This window comes from Chrysemys picta, chromosome 1, assembly GCF_011386835.1.
Source record: "Chrysemys picta bellii isolate R12L10 chromosome 1, ASM1138683v2, whole genome shotgun sequence".
Taxonomy (NCBI): Eukaryota; Metazoa; Chordata; order Testudines; family Emydidae; genus Chrysemys; species Chrysemys picta.
Genome location: NC_088791.1, coordinates 196,161,682 through 196,177,843, shown reverse-complemented (window position 1 = coordinate 196,177,843; position 16,162 = coordinate 196,161,682). Strand labels below are relative to the sequence as shown.

At 44.6% G+C, this 16,162-nt stretch overlaps 1 protein-coding gene across 1 annotated transcript in view; it reads right to left on the bottom strand.

The window, feature by feature from the left end:
* Positions 1-7,187, bottom strand: part of PCP4 (Purkinje cell protein 4) — a 71,269-nt gene extending 64,082 nt beyond the window's left edge. Inside the window, exon 1 of the mRNA XM_005304451.5 lies at positions 7,056-7,187. Coding sequence (XP_005304508.1) covers positions 7,056-7,064 — 9 coding nt within the window. The 5' untranslated portion in view covers positions 7,065-7,187. The remainder of the gene's footprint in view (positions 1-7,055) is intronic.
* Positions 7,188-16,162: the final 8,975 nt, after the last annotated feature.

Here is a 16,162-nt window from a genome sequence, read left to right as displayed (position 1 = left end):
TGGGGACTGCAACATCTTGCATGACCTTTAATGGGAGACTTCTGCTCATGCCTAGGCCTGGATCTCAGATTCCTAACAACAGCCTCACATTTAATACTGGAGACAAATGTGCCCATGACTGTTGTAAAAACCGTGTGATGAACTGTCTCCAGTGAACCCTCATACCATAAGAAAATGTCGGCATGACCAGACATCGCCCATGAAGTGTCACATAATTAAATGGTCTGTGATGAGATGCTGTGATTCCACTGATGTGTGTCAAGTTTATGCCAGATTTGAGTCTAAAGGCTCAATGGTAAAGCTGTTCAGAAGTCTTAGGTGTGAATAATTTATCTGATGTATTTTGGCATTTTTCTGTGAATAATTTATTCACAATATTTTGTCATTATTTGACCAGCTCTATTGAACAGTAAGGAGCTGGAAATCGCTAAGGAACTCAGACTGAAACTCTAGGGCCTGACCAAAACCCATTGGAGACAACTGACAAGCTCCCATTGATCCAAGGATCAGGCCCTCATTGAACAATTATTTTGGGACAGATTTACAAAGGTGTTTAGGTGCCTAAAGATGCAAATAAGTGCCCAGTGGGATTCTCAAAAGTGCCTAAGCAGGTTAGGTGCTGAAATCCCATGGGAATCAATGGGGCTTAGACACCTATCCTGCTTAGGTACTTTTGAAAAATCCCACCTCCAGGGCCAGATTTCCCATTAGGCACACTAGGCATATGCCTAGGGGCGCCGGTATTCTATGGGCCCTACAAATTCAAATTTTGCTGCTCCTGGGTCCTGGCAGGGAGCGGGGCTGGCTGAGGGGCAGATGGCCCCACACAGCCCTGATGGAGGGCTCCTTGCTCAGCCTAGCTGACAGCGTCACCTCCTAGCAGGGCCAGTGAGTGAGGCCGGGGGGCAAGGCTTGGGAGAATGGATCTCTGGGGGAGATTGTGGGCGGGAGATTGTGGGTGGGGTGGGGGACACTGGGCAGTGGAGGGGTTGTATGGGGCACTGGGAAGTTGTGGGTGGTCTGTGCTGCCTGGTGGAATCCTAAGCCCCAAACAAGATGCCCAGACTCCCGATACAACGTATGGGGAGAGTTAGGCGCCTCCGGATGAAATGCACAAAAGCCTCCACACTGAGCAGGGAGCTGCCTAAGCTAGCCAATAAAAATGCGGCTGAATGGTGTGCGGCCTAAGCCCCACTGCTCAATGGTGCCTATCGCTGCTAAGGATTCACAGCCATGAACCTGCTCCTGGAGTTAGGTGCTTACACCAGGTCAGACCTTTCACACACAAAAAAAACCTGAGGAGGCAGCACTTGAACCCCCCTGTATGTGCCAGTGGTTTAAGCACGCACCCAGGCTGTGGCAGATGGGTTTAAATCCCAACCCTGCCTGCTATGGAGCAGGGACTTGAACCCAGGTCTCCCATAGGAATGCCCAAAACAGTGCCCTATGGCAAGCTCAATCCCTCCTGGTGAAGCGGTTCCACTTTGGATGATACTTAAATATTCATTGGGCCAGAGAGAACAAGCACAAGTGCTTCCATATCCCAGTGGTTAAGACACTCCTCTGGGATATGGGGGGTCCAGTTCCAGTCTCTGCTCCACTCTATAGATAAATATTTCCATGCAGAGTGGAGCAGCTTCAAGAACCGAGACTGAGAGAGCCCTGCCCTGGATCTCAGTGGTTAGGACTCTCCCTATAGGACAGGGGTGGGCGAACTACGGCCCAGGGGCCACATCTGGCCCTCCAGAAGTTTTAATCTGGCCCTCGAGCTCTCGCCGGGGAGCAGGGTCCAGAGCACTCTGGTGCTCCAGCCAGGGGGCAGGGTTGGGGGCTTGCACGGCTCCTGAAAGCAGTGGCATGTCCTCCCTCCAGCTCCTATGTTTAGGGGCAACCAGGGGGCTCTGCACACTGCCCCCGCCCGAAGTGCCGCCCCCGCAGCACCCATTGGCCAGGAACTGCAGCCAATGGGAGCTACAGGGGTGGGGCCTGTGGACGGGGCAGTGCGCAGAGCTGCCTGGCTGCACCTCCGCATGGAAGCCGGAAGAGGGACATGGCTGCTGCTTCTGGGAGCTGCTTGAGGTAAAAGCTGCCTGGAGCCTGCACCCCTGACCACCTCCCGCACCCCAACCCCCTGCCCCAGCCCTGATCCCCCTCCTGCCCTCCAAACCCCTCGATCCCAGCCCAGAGCCCACACCCCCAACCCCTCATCCCCAGCCCCACCCCAGAGCCCACACCCCCAGCCAGAGCCCTCACCCCCTCCTGTACCCCAACCTCCAATTTCATGAGCATTCATGGCCCGCCATACAATTTCCATACCCAGATGTGGCCCTTGGGCCAAAAAGTTTGCCCACCCCTGCCATAGAAGGTGGGAGACCTCCATTCAAATCCCCGCTCCCCATCAGGCAGAGTGGGGATTGTGAACCCCAGTCTCACACATCCTGGGTGAATGTCATGACCAATGAGTATTAATGGGAGCACAAGCACTGCTTCCTGTGTTTTTTGTGGAGCCCAGTCCAGTAGATGTACTCACAGGGTATGTCTACACTACACTGGCTTGAGCTAAGGAGCTTGTTTAATTGCAGTGTAGATGTTTGGGCTCAGGCTGCAGCCTAAGTTCTGGGAACCTCACACCTTGCAGGGTCCTAGAGCCTGGGATCCAGCCTGAACCTAAATGTCTATACAATTAAACAGCCCCTTAGCCCGAACCCCACAAGCCTAAGTCAGCTGGCATGGGCCAGCTGTGGGTGTCTAATTGCAGTGTAGACATACCTGGCCTAAGGTGACCTGTGAGCAAGCAAGATAGGTGGGGGAAGGCCTAATTTGTGAATCCTATTGGTTCTTAGGCATGAGCTAGATACTGGGCATCAGTACATAGGCAGCTGGGTGCCTGCTCAGTGGTGGTAATTTAGGCTGCAGCTGTGCAGGAATGTGGAGGATCTAAATTTTGGATTTAGGCACCTAAAGTGGCAGTTAGGTGCCTAAATCCTTTTGTGGATCTAGCCCTTAGTGTCATAAACAAATTTGCAGATGTCAATATTCCACAGTAAAGCCTTGTTGCTTTTTTCTTTAAAACCTCTATCTCTTCCCCCCAAAAACCAAGTTAAATGTAGAGAAATTAAAAAATGGTGTGACGGGTTGGATCACAGAAACCCCCTTGGGAGCTGCCACCAGATGTGCAAAGACTACCCCTGCTTCTGTTTTCCCTGCCAGCTCAGAACTCCAGCACCCTGTCTTGCTGAGCCAGACACTCCTGTTTGGCTCCAGACACAGATCCAGGGTCTGAATCACTTGTCCCAAAGCTGCAAGTTTACCCGAAAACAGCTCACAGTAGAGCGCTTGTCTTTAGCACTCAGATGCCCAACTCCCAGTGGGGTCTAAACCCAGATAAATCCGTTTTGCCCTGCATAAAGTTTATGCAGGGCAAACTCATAAATTGTTCGCCCTCTATAACACTGATAGAGAGATATGCACAGTTGTTTGCTCCCCCAGGTATTAATACATACTCTGAGTGAATTACTAAGTAGAAAGTGATTTTATTAAATACAGACAGTAGGATTTAAGTGGTTCAAAGTAGTAACAGACAGAACAAAGTAAGTCACCAAGCAAAATAAAATAAAATGCGCGAATCTATGCCTAATCAAACTGAATACAGATAATTTCCTCACCAGTTCCAGAGTGCTCCCTTTTACAGGCTAATCTCCTTTTAGCCTGGGTCCAGCAATCACTCACACCCCCTGCAGTTACTGTCCTTTGTTTCAGTCTCCTTCAAGTATCCTGGGGGGGGGTGGAGAGGCTCCTTCTTTAGCCAGCTGAAGACAAAATGGAGGGGTCTCCCCTGGGTTTAAATAGACTCTCTCTTGTGGGTGGAGACCCCCCTCCTCCCTCCTCTGCAAAGTCCAGCTCCAAGATGGAGTTTTGGAGTCACCTGGGCAAGTCACATGCCCCTGCATGACTCAGTCTTTGCAGGCCGACGCCATTGTCCATATGGCATCTTGCATGTCTCCAGGAAGACTTCTCATGTGGATTGGAGCATTCCAAGATGCATTGTTCCCCAAGTGTTTCCTGATCAGGTACTTAACCTGGTGAATTCCTTCCTAAAGAAGCTGACCAAATGCCTCACAGAGCTTACTTAGAAATCAAGCAAGCATACAGCCAGTTATATCATACATACATTTATAAACGTCCCCCCATAAAGCCTTATGGGGTACGCTGTCACAAATGGCATGATCACATTGGTGACTATTTTATGCTCCTCAGCTTTTTTCAGGAGTTGATTTGTAATCATGTAGCCAGAAAGAGGAAACAAAACTGATGACTTTTGTGCAGCAGTAATATGAAAAATAAAACAAGGGGCAGCAAATGGGCTTTGAAGGGTCTCATTTTTGTTCAGTTATGGGGAGATGGATGGCAGGAGAAAGATCACTTGGTCATCACCTGTTGTGTTCACTCCCTCTGGGGCACTTGGCAGTGGCCACTGTCGGTAGACAGGATACTGGGCTGGATGGACCTTTGGTCTGACCCAGTACGGCCATTCTTATGTTCTTATCAGGGCCGACTCCAGGCACCAGCTTACCAAGCAGGTGCTTGGGGCAGCCACTTTGGAGAGAGGCGGCACGTCCAGCTGTTCGGCAGCAATTCGGCGGACGGTCCCTCACTCCTGCTCGGAGCGAAGGACCTCCCGCCGAATTGCTGCCGCAGATTGTGATCGTGGCTTTTTTTTTTTCTTTGTTTGGCTGCTTGGTGCGGCCAAAACCCTGGAGCCGGCCCTGGTTCTTATGTCTCTAAGTCTGCATTCTAAGCTCCATTAACAGTGTGACAACGATTAGCATAAAAAAATGCAATCGCTGGACCATCCTCACCATTCTCCCTGCTTTCCCTCTCCCACTTCTGGATATTTGATAGCCATATTTGAGTCTGGCTTTTCAGTCATATTATCCTCTGATTTTATGGTGGATAACAAAACAATCTGGTGCAAATATGTATCTTAAACATTTCCAGTTACTATGTTTCAGACAAAATCCATCAGGAGCCACTTCAGGAGTCTAAACACTGCACACTCAGACAACTAAAGTGATTGTCTTCTGCCTATCTTTCTTTTTGCCTCAGTTCTTTTAACCAGAGCCCTTCTAATTAAGATAACCTGGGCTGCTCCATTTGTTTTTCTGTCCTGAGAAATAAGTGCTCCGTGTGTTATCGTCTTCTGTATGACAATGACAGCAGCTCTGTCCCCCGAAGCATCAATGATAGAGTTAAAAACTGTTAAATAGACACTTGGCAGGGGCTTGAGAAATGTACTGGGAAGGAAAGCAGTATCCTCTGTGATGGGAACTTGCTAGAAGTGCTATTTTGTGTGGGACAGGTAAGTATATTAATAAAAATATGGGATCCCAGTTGTTGTATAGATATGCTGGCTTTGATGCTCATGAGAACTCTTAGCTCCTTGACTAGAGAAAAGAGAGGTTATGTCAAAGAAGGGAACCTAATGTAAACTATTGCACTGTGCACTACTGTATGAACAGCTGCTGAAATGGCAATGTAATACAAAACTGCGTTGGCATGATACAGATATAGACAATAATAATCAACCTGTCATCGTTTTACGTTAGGAAAAGTTAATATTTTACCAGCATAATGATGCCATAGCAGACAAAGTGTTTCTGTTAATGTATGTGACAAAGGGATACTTTGTATATAAAAGCTACAATATGAACTGTATCCAGTTTATTCAATGTAGACATCCAATCAGCAGATGAAAAGCTGTGGGGTTACTGGTGCCTTATCTCAGTATTCTATGTACATTACACATAGCAGGAACACATGACGGGGATTCCCCATTTCTTAGCCTGTTCGGGTATGCATACTGGAAACGGAAATATGCCTGTCGTATGACCCTTTTGCAAAGACCACTACACTACATCTCTCCTTATGTCTCCTCATTATGTTTATATCACAAGTCAGTCATTTAAGATGTGGTAGAAAACAGCAATAGCCATAGGCAGAAACATACTTTGTGTGGTTGTTAATTTTACCCTGACTGCCAAGAAAGGAACACCCATCTGTCAAAAAAGACAGTGATAGAAAAGAAGCCTCCAAAAATAAGTGCTAAGTAAGACATAATTACAACTAGCTCAATTGATTTGGGATGAGTTAAAAAGCTGAACTATAGAAATCCGGGTTCTACTAGCTGAACCTGCCCAACATTTGGAATGAATACACTTTTAAAAATAAAAATATTGGCTTGTCACTGCCAAACTCTTTCACTGCCAATAGGGTAAGTGTAGTGACTGAATTTTCAGCTTTCTTTTTCGAAATACACAAAGGTCCTTTCATGCTTGATGTTATTTGCATTTTTCCTTTGCTGGTTATAAGGACAAGTGTAGATATAATCTTTCCCAGGACAATAGCTACCCAGTTCATAGCACTGGCAAACTACAAACAAGGCATTTTTCAAATGAGGTTTATACTTTAATATCTAACTTTTACAGCACTGACCTCTCTGCTCACTTCTTCTACATTGAACAAAAACATAAAATGAAATCTTAAAAGATGATAAAGCTTGTCTTATTTTATATCTCCAAAGTACCATGCACACCTATGGAGTTATACTTAGTAATAGATAACAAGAATTAATAATAATCTTTGTTAGAAACTGATGTATTTCATATTTCACAACCAGAGATCAGACGTTTCATATGTCTGCAGGCTATGCTAAGAGGTACAGTGTGATCTCATTCTGTTTTTAATTAAGTAAAAAAATAAGAACTACCTGGTCATTTCCAAACAATCTTATTTATAAGAGTAAGTATAATATTTAGTTCTGGGTGCTTTACATATTCAAACAAAGCATTATATAATCCTGTTAACTATATGTATTCATTAATTTACTCAGTTATGAATGTCTTCATTTCTCAAACTTTTCATTCCATAGTTGATTTAAATTGACTTTAAAAAAACTCATCTGATTTTCCTTAAGCTGCATTTCCCCCTGTTACTGGTGTTATTCCTGCTTCAGATACCTACATCTCTCTCTCCAGATAATAGGTTTATCCACTCACCTCACTCATGTTTGTTTTGAAATGACAGCTCACAGATTTCCACTTCCTCACAACAGGGAGACTGTACAAAAGCTCTTTCCACTGTTCCTGGCTTTTCTCTTAAAAAGGGCTGCCCAGTGGCATCATGCCGCTAGTAAACCAATAAGATGCATTCACCTGCTGAACTCCTCAGCATGCATCCGAGAGCACAAAGGGCCACCTAGTGGTACAAACTGAAAAGCAGATTCAAACTCCAGGTTGGGTTGTTCCAACTAAATGAAATGTTCATAGTTCAGGATCATTGATAAGGGGGAAATATGTGATGAGGACTGAAAACATAGTGAGTAGGAAATGTTTCTTTTAAATGCAAGATGCAACGGTTTCACCTCGTGACAAATGAAAATATTCAAAAACATATCATCTGTAACAAAAGGAGCGAGGAGACAGCAAACCAGTTTATAAATCAGTATTCCTGAAAACAAGAGTGTCTGTGCTGTCCCGTATTTGTATATGCATATATTCATTACAATCTCATACTTCCTGCACATACCCAGCTTTTCTGTGTGTTTCTTGGAAGAATGAATTAGGCACCTACCTCACTGCACACAAAGCAGTTAGTGGTGGTGCCCATCTTATAACTTTTATGGCTCAATGGTTAGAACACTCATATGGGATGTGGGAAACCTAGAGGGGAATTGACTGAGAGGGAGAAAGGATTTGAAGAGGAGTCTCCTACAGCTCTCAGGAAAGTGCTCTAACCACTGAGCTATGGGATATTCCGATGTGGGGCTCCCACAAGCTGTCCTGTTGAAACTTTTCCACTGTGGATAAGTAATTAAAAAGTCATTAGCGCAGGGGGCTAGACACTGGGTCTCTCACATATGTGCCCTAAGCACCAGGCTACACAAGTCATTCTCACCCTCTTTCTGGTCCAATGACTCTCTAAGTATTTATCCAGCGCACTCTAACCACAGGGCTAAATATTATAAGTTAGCCATCACCACCTCATCCTCCTCCTGTCAGATTTTGAATGGGCCCCAATCCAGTAGTCATGGTCAGAGACTTCCTACCAGATAGGCCCCACATGCCAGTTAGGCAGCCAAGCCAAACAACTATCTTCCCCCGGTTTGTGGCTCATGCTTGGAGGCAGGCACCCGGATGCCTAAAGTGTGGCAGCAGTGCACGTGCTCAGAGGCAGAAACTTAGGCAGTGAGGGAATGTGGGCACTTACAGGGTACAGTGGGAGTTTTGTGGATCACAGTGGAGCCTAAAACTGTGACTTAGTTGCCTACGTAGTTTTGTGGCTCTGGACCTTACTGCTTTTTATTCCCATTAATCCTGTAAGCCCAACGCAGCTAAGAGAGCGTGAGCTGTATTCTGTTCCATTTTGTCCATCATCAATAGTAGAGTTCACCAACTTCCAATGACTTCCACATGTGCAACAGTGTGAAGTCAATTATATTATGCACATGTGGCTAGGGGTTAATTGGAAGACAATACGTTACACGTGCAACTAAAGGGCTCACTGGTCTGCAGCACTTTTATAACTCGTGATGATATGTAAGTTGGCTGGAATCTTGTTCGATTTTCAGAACCCAGGTGGAATTTGCAGGGCTAGTAACTGAGTGGATTTTAACTGGAAGTCACTGAGAGACAATAGCTATCAAACTCCACGTGCTGTTTTTTATAGTCACTTTTCAACGTAGAACTGTATTTTAATGGTAACTGAAAAACAAGACAGAAGAGTTATCCAAGCCCAGCACAAAATTTCAGATTGGCACATATAGGGAAAACATTCTTCTTTGCATTTTCATGCTTTCTTGCTAAATAAACTCAAGAGCAGCTGAACCAATTTTGCTCAAACTTTCTTTAAAAAAAAATCACTTTGGGGCTGAAACCAAACATGGGAACTTCACACAGGAAGGCTTTTGTTTGAGGAAGGTATGTGTCTCAGAAAAGGGAAGGGGTATAGAATGGAATTTGGAGCTCAGCCTTAATTATCCTGTGCATGCTATAATTATAGGCTTTAATTAATTCCTTAATAGTGAGGGGTTTAACACGCATATCCCCAATCACTGTATGATTTGAGACTGGTCATCCAGACTTACCTGGTAGCTTACCCAATTAAAACATGAAAAATATAAAAATAAACCAAATTTTAAAGGCGTGAATGGTTTAAAATATAAAATAAGCTTTAATCACTTGGGACCTTAAGTTGCAGTCTAACCTCTGGGCCCATGCAAAGGAAATGAGTCAATGGTTACAGCAGAGTCCCACAGCTGTCAATGTCACAAAAGAATCAGACGTAATTTGGAAAAATTGACAGTCTTACATCAGGAGACATGTGGGATAGAGCTTATTGTATAATATGAATCATCTCTCCTTCCTAAAAAAACCCAAAATATAAAACTCTGTTTCTAGGTCAGCCTAGAAAATAGTGATGCAGGTAATGAGTAGATGTCTGCTCTCTGATAACCTGTATGTCCCTCAGCCTTGGAGTAAAGAAAACATTGTCCAGCTTCAGTCACTATAAGTCCCCTAAACCTTTAGAAGCATGAATAATGCTTCCTTGTCTCAACTCTGACTGGTTGCTTATTGCAGAAGAGAGTATTTGAAAATACCCAGCATTCAAATATTACCTGGCACTTACCCGTGGCAGTTAACTTTTTAATTAAAAGGTAAAAGGCATATTAATTATCAGTTTAGAATATTCAATCTCTGTTCAGGCAAAGGAATTAATCTGTTTAAAAAGATGCTCGGCAGTTATTCTTTGAAGTTTGGGAAGAGGATGAAGTTAAAAGTATACCCCTTTCCCTTCTTCATTTTACTGGTACTGGGAAAGTTAAGGACAAAGTCTTCATGCTCAGTGTTTGTTTCTTTCTACTCTGGATTTAAAAAAAAAAGCATCAGGTTGTCAACAACATGTAGAAATGAAGGATTTCTCCTCAGCTTCATCTGAGAACCTTCACCGTTTAACTGCTCATGAAAGTGTGTTTTTGAATAGGAAGACATTTAGGACAAGATCATCATGATTATTGGTGCACAAGAGAGGAACAGAGTGCAAATGTGTCTCTTTCCCTACCACATACACCCTGTGCAAAGGATGGTCACCAAGTTGAGTCTCAGCAGTCAGGGTGTTGAAGTACACTGTCGAGCTGCCAGTGTTCACCTCTCCATAGAGGGAAAGGGTCAGAATCCTTTTTCTCCCCACCCCTGACAAGCTGATTTGGCCAGGAACAAGGGGAGGTGATGCTGCATAATTATGGTGGCACTGTAGTTGCATTCCCCCTGGACAGTCTCGTGTCTTTAATGTGGTGGTTGTAGCTATTATCATTCTTCCTCCTGATCTCAATAAAGTGAAGTCTTGGTCTGGTTACTGTTCTGCTTGCTCTTCCTCCCCCGATGGGCAGTGGCTTCAGAAGAGCTGCTGCTGCCCGTGCTGTAGAGCTCCTTCATTTTGTCTGAAGCTGTTCACGGGACAAAAATAGAAAGGCAAGGCACAAGAACCTGGCTGTTCAATTTGTCCTGGGAAGTACCTAGTATATTTGGTGCTGTATAAATAATAATTACATACAAGAAAACTACATTAAAAAAAATGTTAAGGTTGCAAAGCCAAACACTCAAAAGTTAGGAAATCCCAGAATTATTACATGATCATATACTATTTTCCCATGGGACCCCTGTGCCTGGGGATGAATTAGCGCATTGCAGGAAGACAGAGGATGGTCAAGGAAGTTTCTAACCCCTGTGGTTGTGGAGAAAAGCTTGAAAACATGACCTGGGGGCACCATAAAGGCTCAGACACCAGAAAGAAAATAAAAAGAACATGACTTTTTTTTTTAAATCTTCTGACTTTCTGAGGCCTGACTCATGATATGACTTGGGACTGGAAAGCCTGGAAACTGCTATTCTCTTTTATTTTAGCCTCTCTGGGGACTGTACAGCTTACACTGCTCTACAGCCAAAATGCTTCTGAAATAAATGTAGTCCAACTTTACTAATTCTGGGTCACTGAGAACGGAAATGATGCTTAAAATTGTTAATTGGCTCTAGTTTTCAAGATATGCTATTGGGTCAGTATATATGACCCTTGACTTGGGAATGGCGGAGGATAAGTGACTTATAAAGGGAAGGGATCTCAATTTAAACCAGAAATGACTAGAATACATCTTTGACTGGATCTATGAATAAATCTATGACTGGGTTTGGACAGTATTTGCTTTTTAGGCAAAACAATGAATGATGCAATCTGAAGCTGGTATTGCGTCATACATGATAGGAATTGCATCATGTTATTCCTAGACGTCATGGATGATGCAATCATAACGAAGCTTACATCACTCTGCTGAACAAATTGCCCTATATCAGCTCTAGAAATCATACAGTGTCGTGCTCTCTTATTTGTCAGTGTTTGATTTTGCAAAGGGACACATTTCTGTTTAGCCAAAGTGAGCAGAGATGCCTCGTACTTGTGTGAACAGTGCAGATAACTTCTGCTATGTTTGTGGTGAAGTGACTTTTGCATCACAAAAGGGCAGTATAACCACTATGGTTAAGAAAGCCTATCACCTTTATTTTGGCTGCAAAATTGGAGATCAGGACAAGAGTTGGGCCCCACACATATGCTGCAACACTTGTGCAACAAATCTTCGCCAGTGGTTGAACAGGAAAAGGAAATCTATGCCTTTTGCCGTACCAATGATTTGGAGAGAGCCAACAGATCATACCAGCAATTGTTACTTCTGCATGGTGCCTCCAGTTGGGAAAGGTGTGTCAAAGAAGAAAAAGTGGACTGTGCATTATCCAAACATTCCATCAGCTATATGCCCAGTACCCCATGGAGAAGGACTGCCGGTTCCTGATGCACCAGAATCATTCTCACTTGAGTCGGACGAGGAAGAGGAAGAGGATGAAACTTCTGGTCCTGAACAATCAATGTCACAGGACCCACATTTTCTCCCATCCTCCTCCTCTGAACCACACCTCATAACACTAGGTGAACTGAATGACCTTGTCAGGGATTTGGAACTACCCAAGAGTAAGGCAGAGCTGTTGGGCTCCAGACTACAGCAGTGGAATCTCCTGGCAGGTGATGTTAGGGTTTCCATGTTCTGTGACCGTCAAAAGGATCTTGTCCCATTCTTCTTCATGGAAGGTGATCTTGTAGCCTTCAACAACATCGATGGTGTGATGGCAGCCCTCAACATCGTTCACGATCCAGATGAGTGGAGACTGTTCATTGATTCATCGAAGACGAGTCTTAAAGCTGTTTTACTGCAGAATGGCAATGTTTTGCCATCAATTCCAGTTGGTCATGCAGTCCATATGAAGGAAACCTATGACAACATGAAACAACTTTTGAGGTGCATAAACTATGACCAACATCAGTGGCAGCTTTGTGGCGATTTGAAGGTTGTTGCTCTCTTGCTTGGTCTGCAGACTGGATACACAAAGTACTGCTGTTTTCTCTGTGAATGGGATAGTCCTGCAAGAGATTTCCACTACATCAAGAAAGATTGGCCACTCCGACAGTCATTGGAGCCTGGGAGGAAAACTGTTCAGCATCCACCACTTGTTGAATCAAGGAAGATTTTGTTATTACCCTTACACATCAAGCTGGGTCTGATGAAGAACTTTGTCAAGGCCATTGACAAAACACAAGCAGCTTTCCAGTACCTCCATGGAAAATTTCCAAGGTTAAGTGAAGCTAAGATAAAGGAAGGTGTCTTTGTTGGTCCTCAGATTCGTGAACTTCTTAGAGCTGATGCATTTGACCATGCACTGCATGGCAAGGAAAAGACGGCATGGAAAGCCTTCCAGTTAGTGGCAATAAATTTTCTCAGAAACAAGGCAGACAACTACAGGTTGTTGGTAGAAAACCTCCTCAAGGCATACAAAAGCCTTGGTTGCAACATGTCACTAAAGATACATTTTTTGCACTCTCATCTAGATTTTTTTCCACCGAACTGCAGAGCAGTGAGCGACGAGCACGGCGAGCGATTTCACCAGGACATTGCAACAATGGAGAAATGCTATCAGGGCAAATGGAGCCCATCAATGCTTGCAGACTATTGCTGGACAGTGACAAGAGATGCTCCATTTAATGAATACAAGAGACAAGCCAAGAAGCGCCGAGTAGACACTGAATAGGACTAAACTATGTACATAATAGTTTTTTGCCTTTTGTTTCCTAATAAATTTTACTTATAGAACCCTTTTGCTGATTTTTAAAGTGTTACATAAACAGGACAGGTGAAATATTATCATGTAAAGCAACCATAAACACATGAAAAGACCTAGGTTTACAATTTATGGTTAAAACTCTACTATCTACACAATTTACATAGACATAAAATGTAAAAACTTAAATATCTTAGAAACAGTAACCAATCAGTTGTTTTAATTGTCATATTTGAATTCAGCACATCAAAATACATAATAAATAGCACATTTTATCTCTGAAGCAAACAACTTCTCAAAAATTGTAGACCAGTGTTATCAAGGGAAGTGTAGCCACTGAGAAATCAGGCTGTTTGAAAAGAAGCACAGACAGTGCTTTTATAATCTGCACCAATCAGTTTAAGATGAATTAGTCTGGGTCTGCTCAGGCTTCTAGAATTAGCTATTCCATAGCGGACGTACTCAGAGGCCCATCACAGCCGTAGCCACACTAGCATTCCATCATCTCATTAGCATGGCCACTCCCATATGTAACATAATATCTCTCTTCACAAGGAGGAATGGTGGGGAAAGGGAGACCAGGGAGCCAGGAGAGGGTGGTCAACAGGAAAGTGGTATATTTACTAGCACAAAGGAAACAAGGCCTGAAATGATATAGTACTATCAGAACAGCTCCTGTTGGTATGATTTTTTAATATTAAAATATTTTAATCACCGGTACAGTTTTTTAAATTAGAAAGCAGAGCAGAAAATAAAAGCAGCCCTCATCTGACTAATGGAAATTACTGGTTTTTCACAAACACCACCTCACTTGCCACACAGGGGAAAAAAATCTTTTGTTTTCTTCAAGCATTATGTTATAATGATTATTAATAGCAATAATGCTGTCTAGTTGGGTATTTCCTTTCATTTAATGACGATATTGTGGTTTAAGAGTCCATGGCCTTACCTTAGACCAGGGGTAGGCAACCTATGGCACGCATGACGAAGGCGGCACGCGAGCTGATTTTCAGTGGCACTCACACTGCCCAGGTCCTGGCCACCAGTCCGGGGGCCTCTGCATTTTAATTTCGTTTTAAATTAAACTTCTTAAGCATTTTAAAAACCTTATTTACTTTACATACAACAATAGTTTAGTTATATATTATAGACTTATAGAAAGAGACCTTCTAAAAACGTTAACATGTATTACTGACACGCGAAACCTTAAATCAGAGTGAATAAATGAAGACTCGGCACACCACTTCTGAAAGATTGCCTACCCCTGCCTTAGACCCTGATTTCCCACAGCCTGTGCCAGAATATCTTCTCCCTGTAACCCATTAGTACTTTTTTAAAGATATTAAGAAAATAATACCTGTAACAGATTAATATAACCCACACACCTCCTGGGTGTGGTATTCTGTCCCATCTAGTGACACTGAGATCACACAGAGAGAGATTAATGAGTCTGCTCTACAGCCTTGGCTAAAGGCCCATGTGGCTTTTAGCTCATGCAGTAGAGGCCCGTGCACTAAGCTCCAGAGGCCCCAGATTTAAGCCCACCCGCCGACAACCAGGATCTGTCAGTGTTACAAGTGGTGGCTCATCCAGGATTTCAACTGGGAAGACTCTGAAGCTCGGGACGTGTTTCCTCAGCTAGGGGAAGTATGTAACCCACACACTTCCTGGGTGTGGTGCTCTGTCCCATCTAGGGACACTGAGGCCTTGTCTACACTACGAGAGTAGTTCGATTTTACTTGCATCGAATTTTTGGAATCGATATTGCAAAGTCGAATGTGTGTGTCCACACTAAGGACAGTAATTCGACTTTGTGCGTCCACACTAACGGTGAAAGCGTCGACATTCGAAGCGGTGCACTGTGGTCAGCTATCCCACAGTTCCCGCAGTCCCCTCTGCCCATTGGAATTCTGGGTGTAGCCGGCAATGCCTTCTGGGTAACAAAATGAGTCGAGGGTGCTTTTGGGAAACTGTCGTCATCCGTCCATCACTCCCGCCCTCCCTCCCTGAAAGCGCCGGCGGGAAATCAGTTCGCGCGCTTTTCCAGTCATTGACAGCACGGACGCCACTGTACTCCGAGCATGGAGCCCGCTGCGACCATCGCTGCAGTTGTGGCCGCTCTCAACGCCTCGCAGCTTATCATAAAGGTTTCCCTGAGGCAGATGCAGAAAAGTCAGGCGAGGAGGCTACGGCACCGCGGTGATGTCCTGAAGTCTGAGAGTAGCACAGACCTGTCAGAAAGCAGGGGACCCAGCGCCGAGGACATCACAGTGGCAATGGGTCATGTTGATGCCGTGGAACGGCGATTCTGGGCACGGGAAACAAGCACTGAGTGGTGGGACCGCATAGTGCTGCAGGTCTGGGATGAATCCCAGTGGCTGCGAAACTTTCGCATGCGGAAGGGAACTTTCCTGGAACTTTGTGAGTTGCTGTCCCCTGCCCTGAAGCGCAGTGACACCCGCTTGCGAGCTGCATTGAGTGTACAGAAGCGAGTGGCCATAGCCCTCTGGAAGCTTGCAACGCCAGACAGCTACCGGTCAGTTGCGAACCAGTTTGGGGTGGGCAAATCTACCGTGGGGGTTGTTGTGATGCAAGTAGCGAAGGCAATCGTTGATGTACTGCTGCCAAAGGTAGTGACCCTGGGAAACGTGGAGGCGATCATAGATGGCTTCGCAGCGATGGGATTCCCAAACTGCGGTGGGGCCATAGATGGAACTCACATCCCTATCCTGGCACCGGACCACCAGGCCACCCAGTACATTAACCGAAAGGGATACTTTTCCATGGTGCTGCAAGCACTGGTGGACCACAGGGGACGTTTTACCAACATCTACGTGGGATGGCCGGGCAAGTTTCATGACGCTCGTGTTTTCAGGAACTCTGGTCTGTTTAGACGGCTGCAACAAGGTATTTACTTCCCGGACCACAAAATAACTGTTGGGGATGTG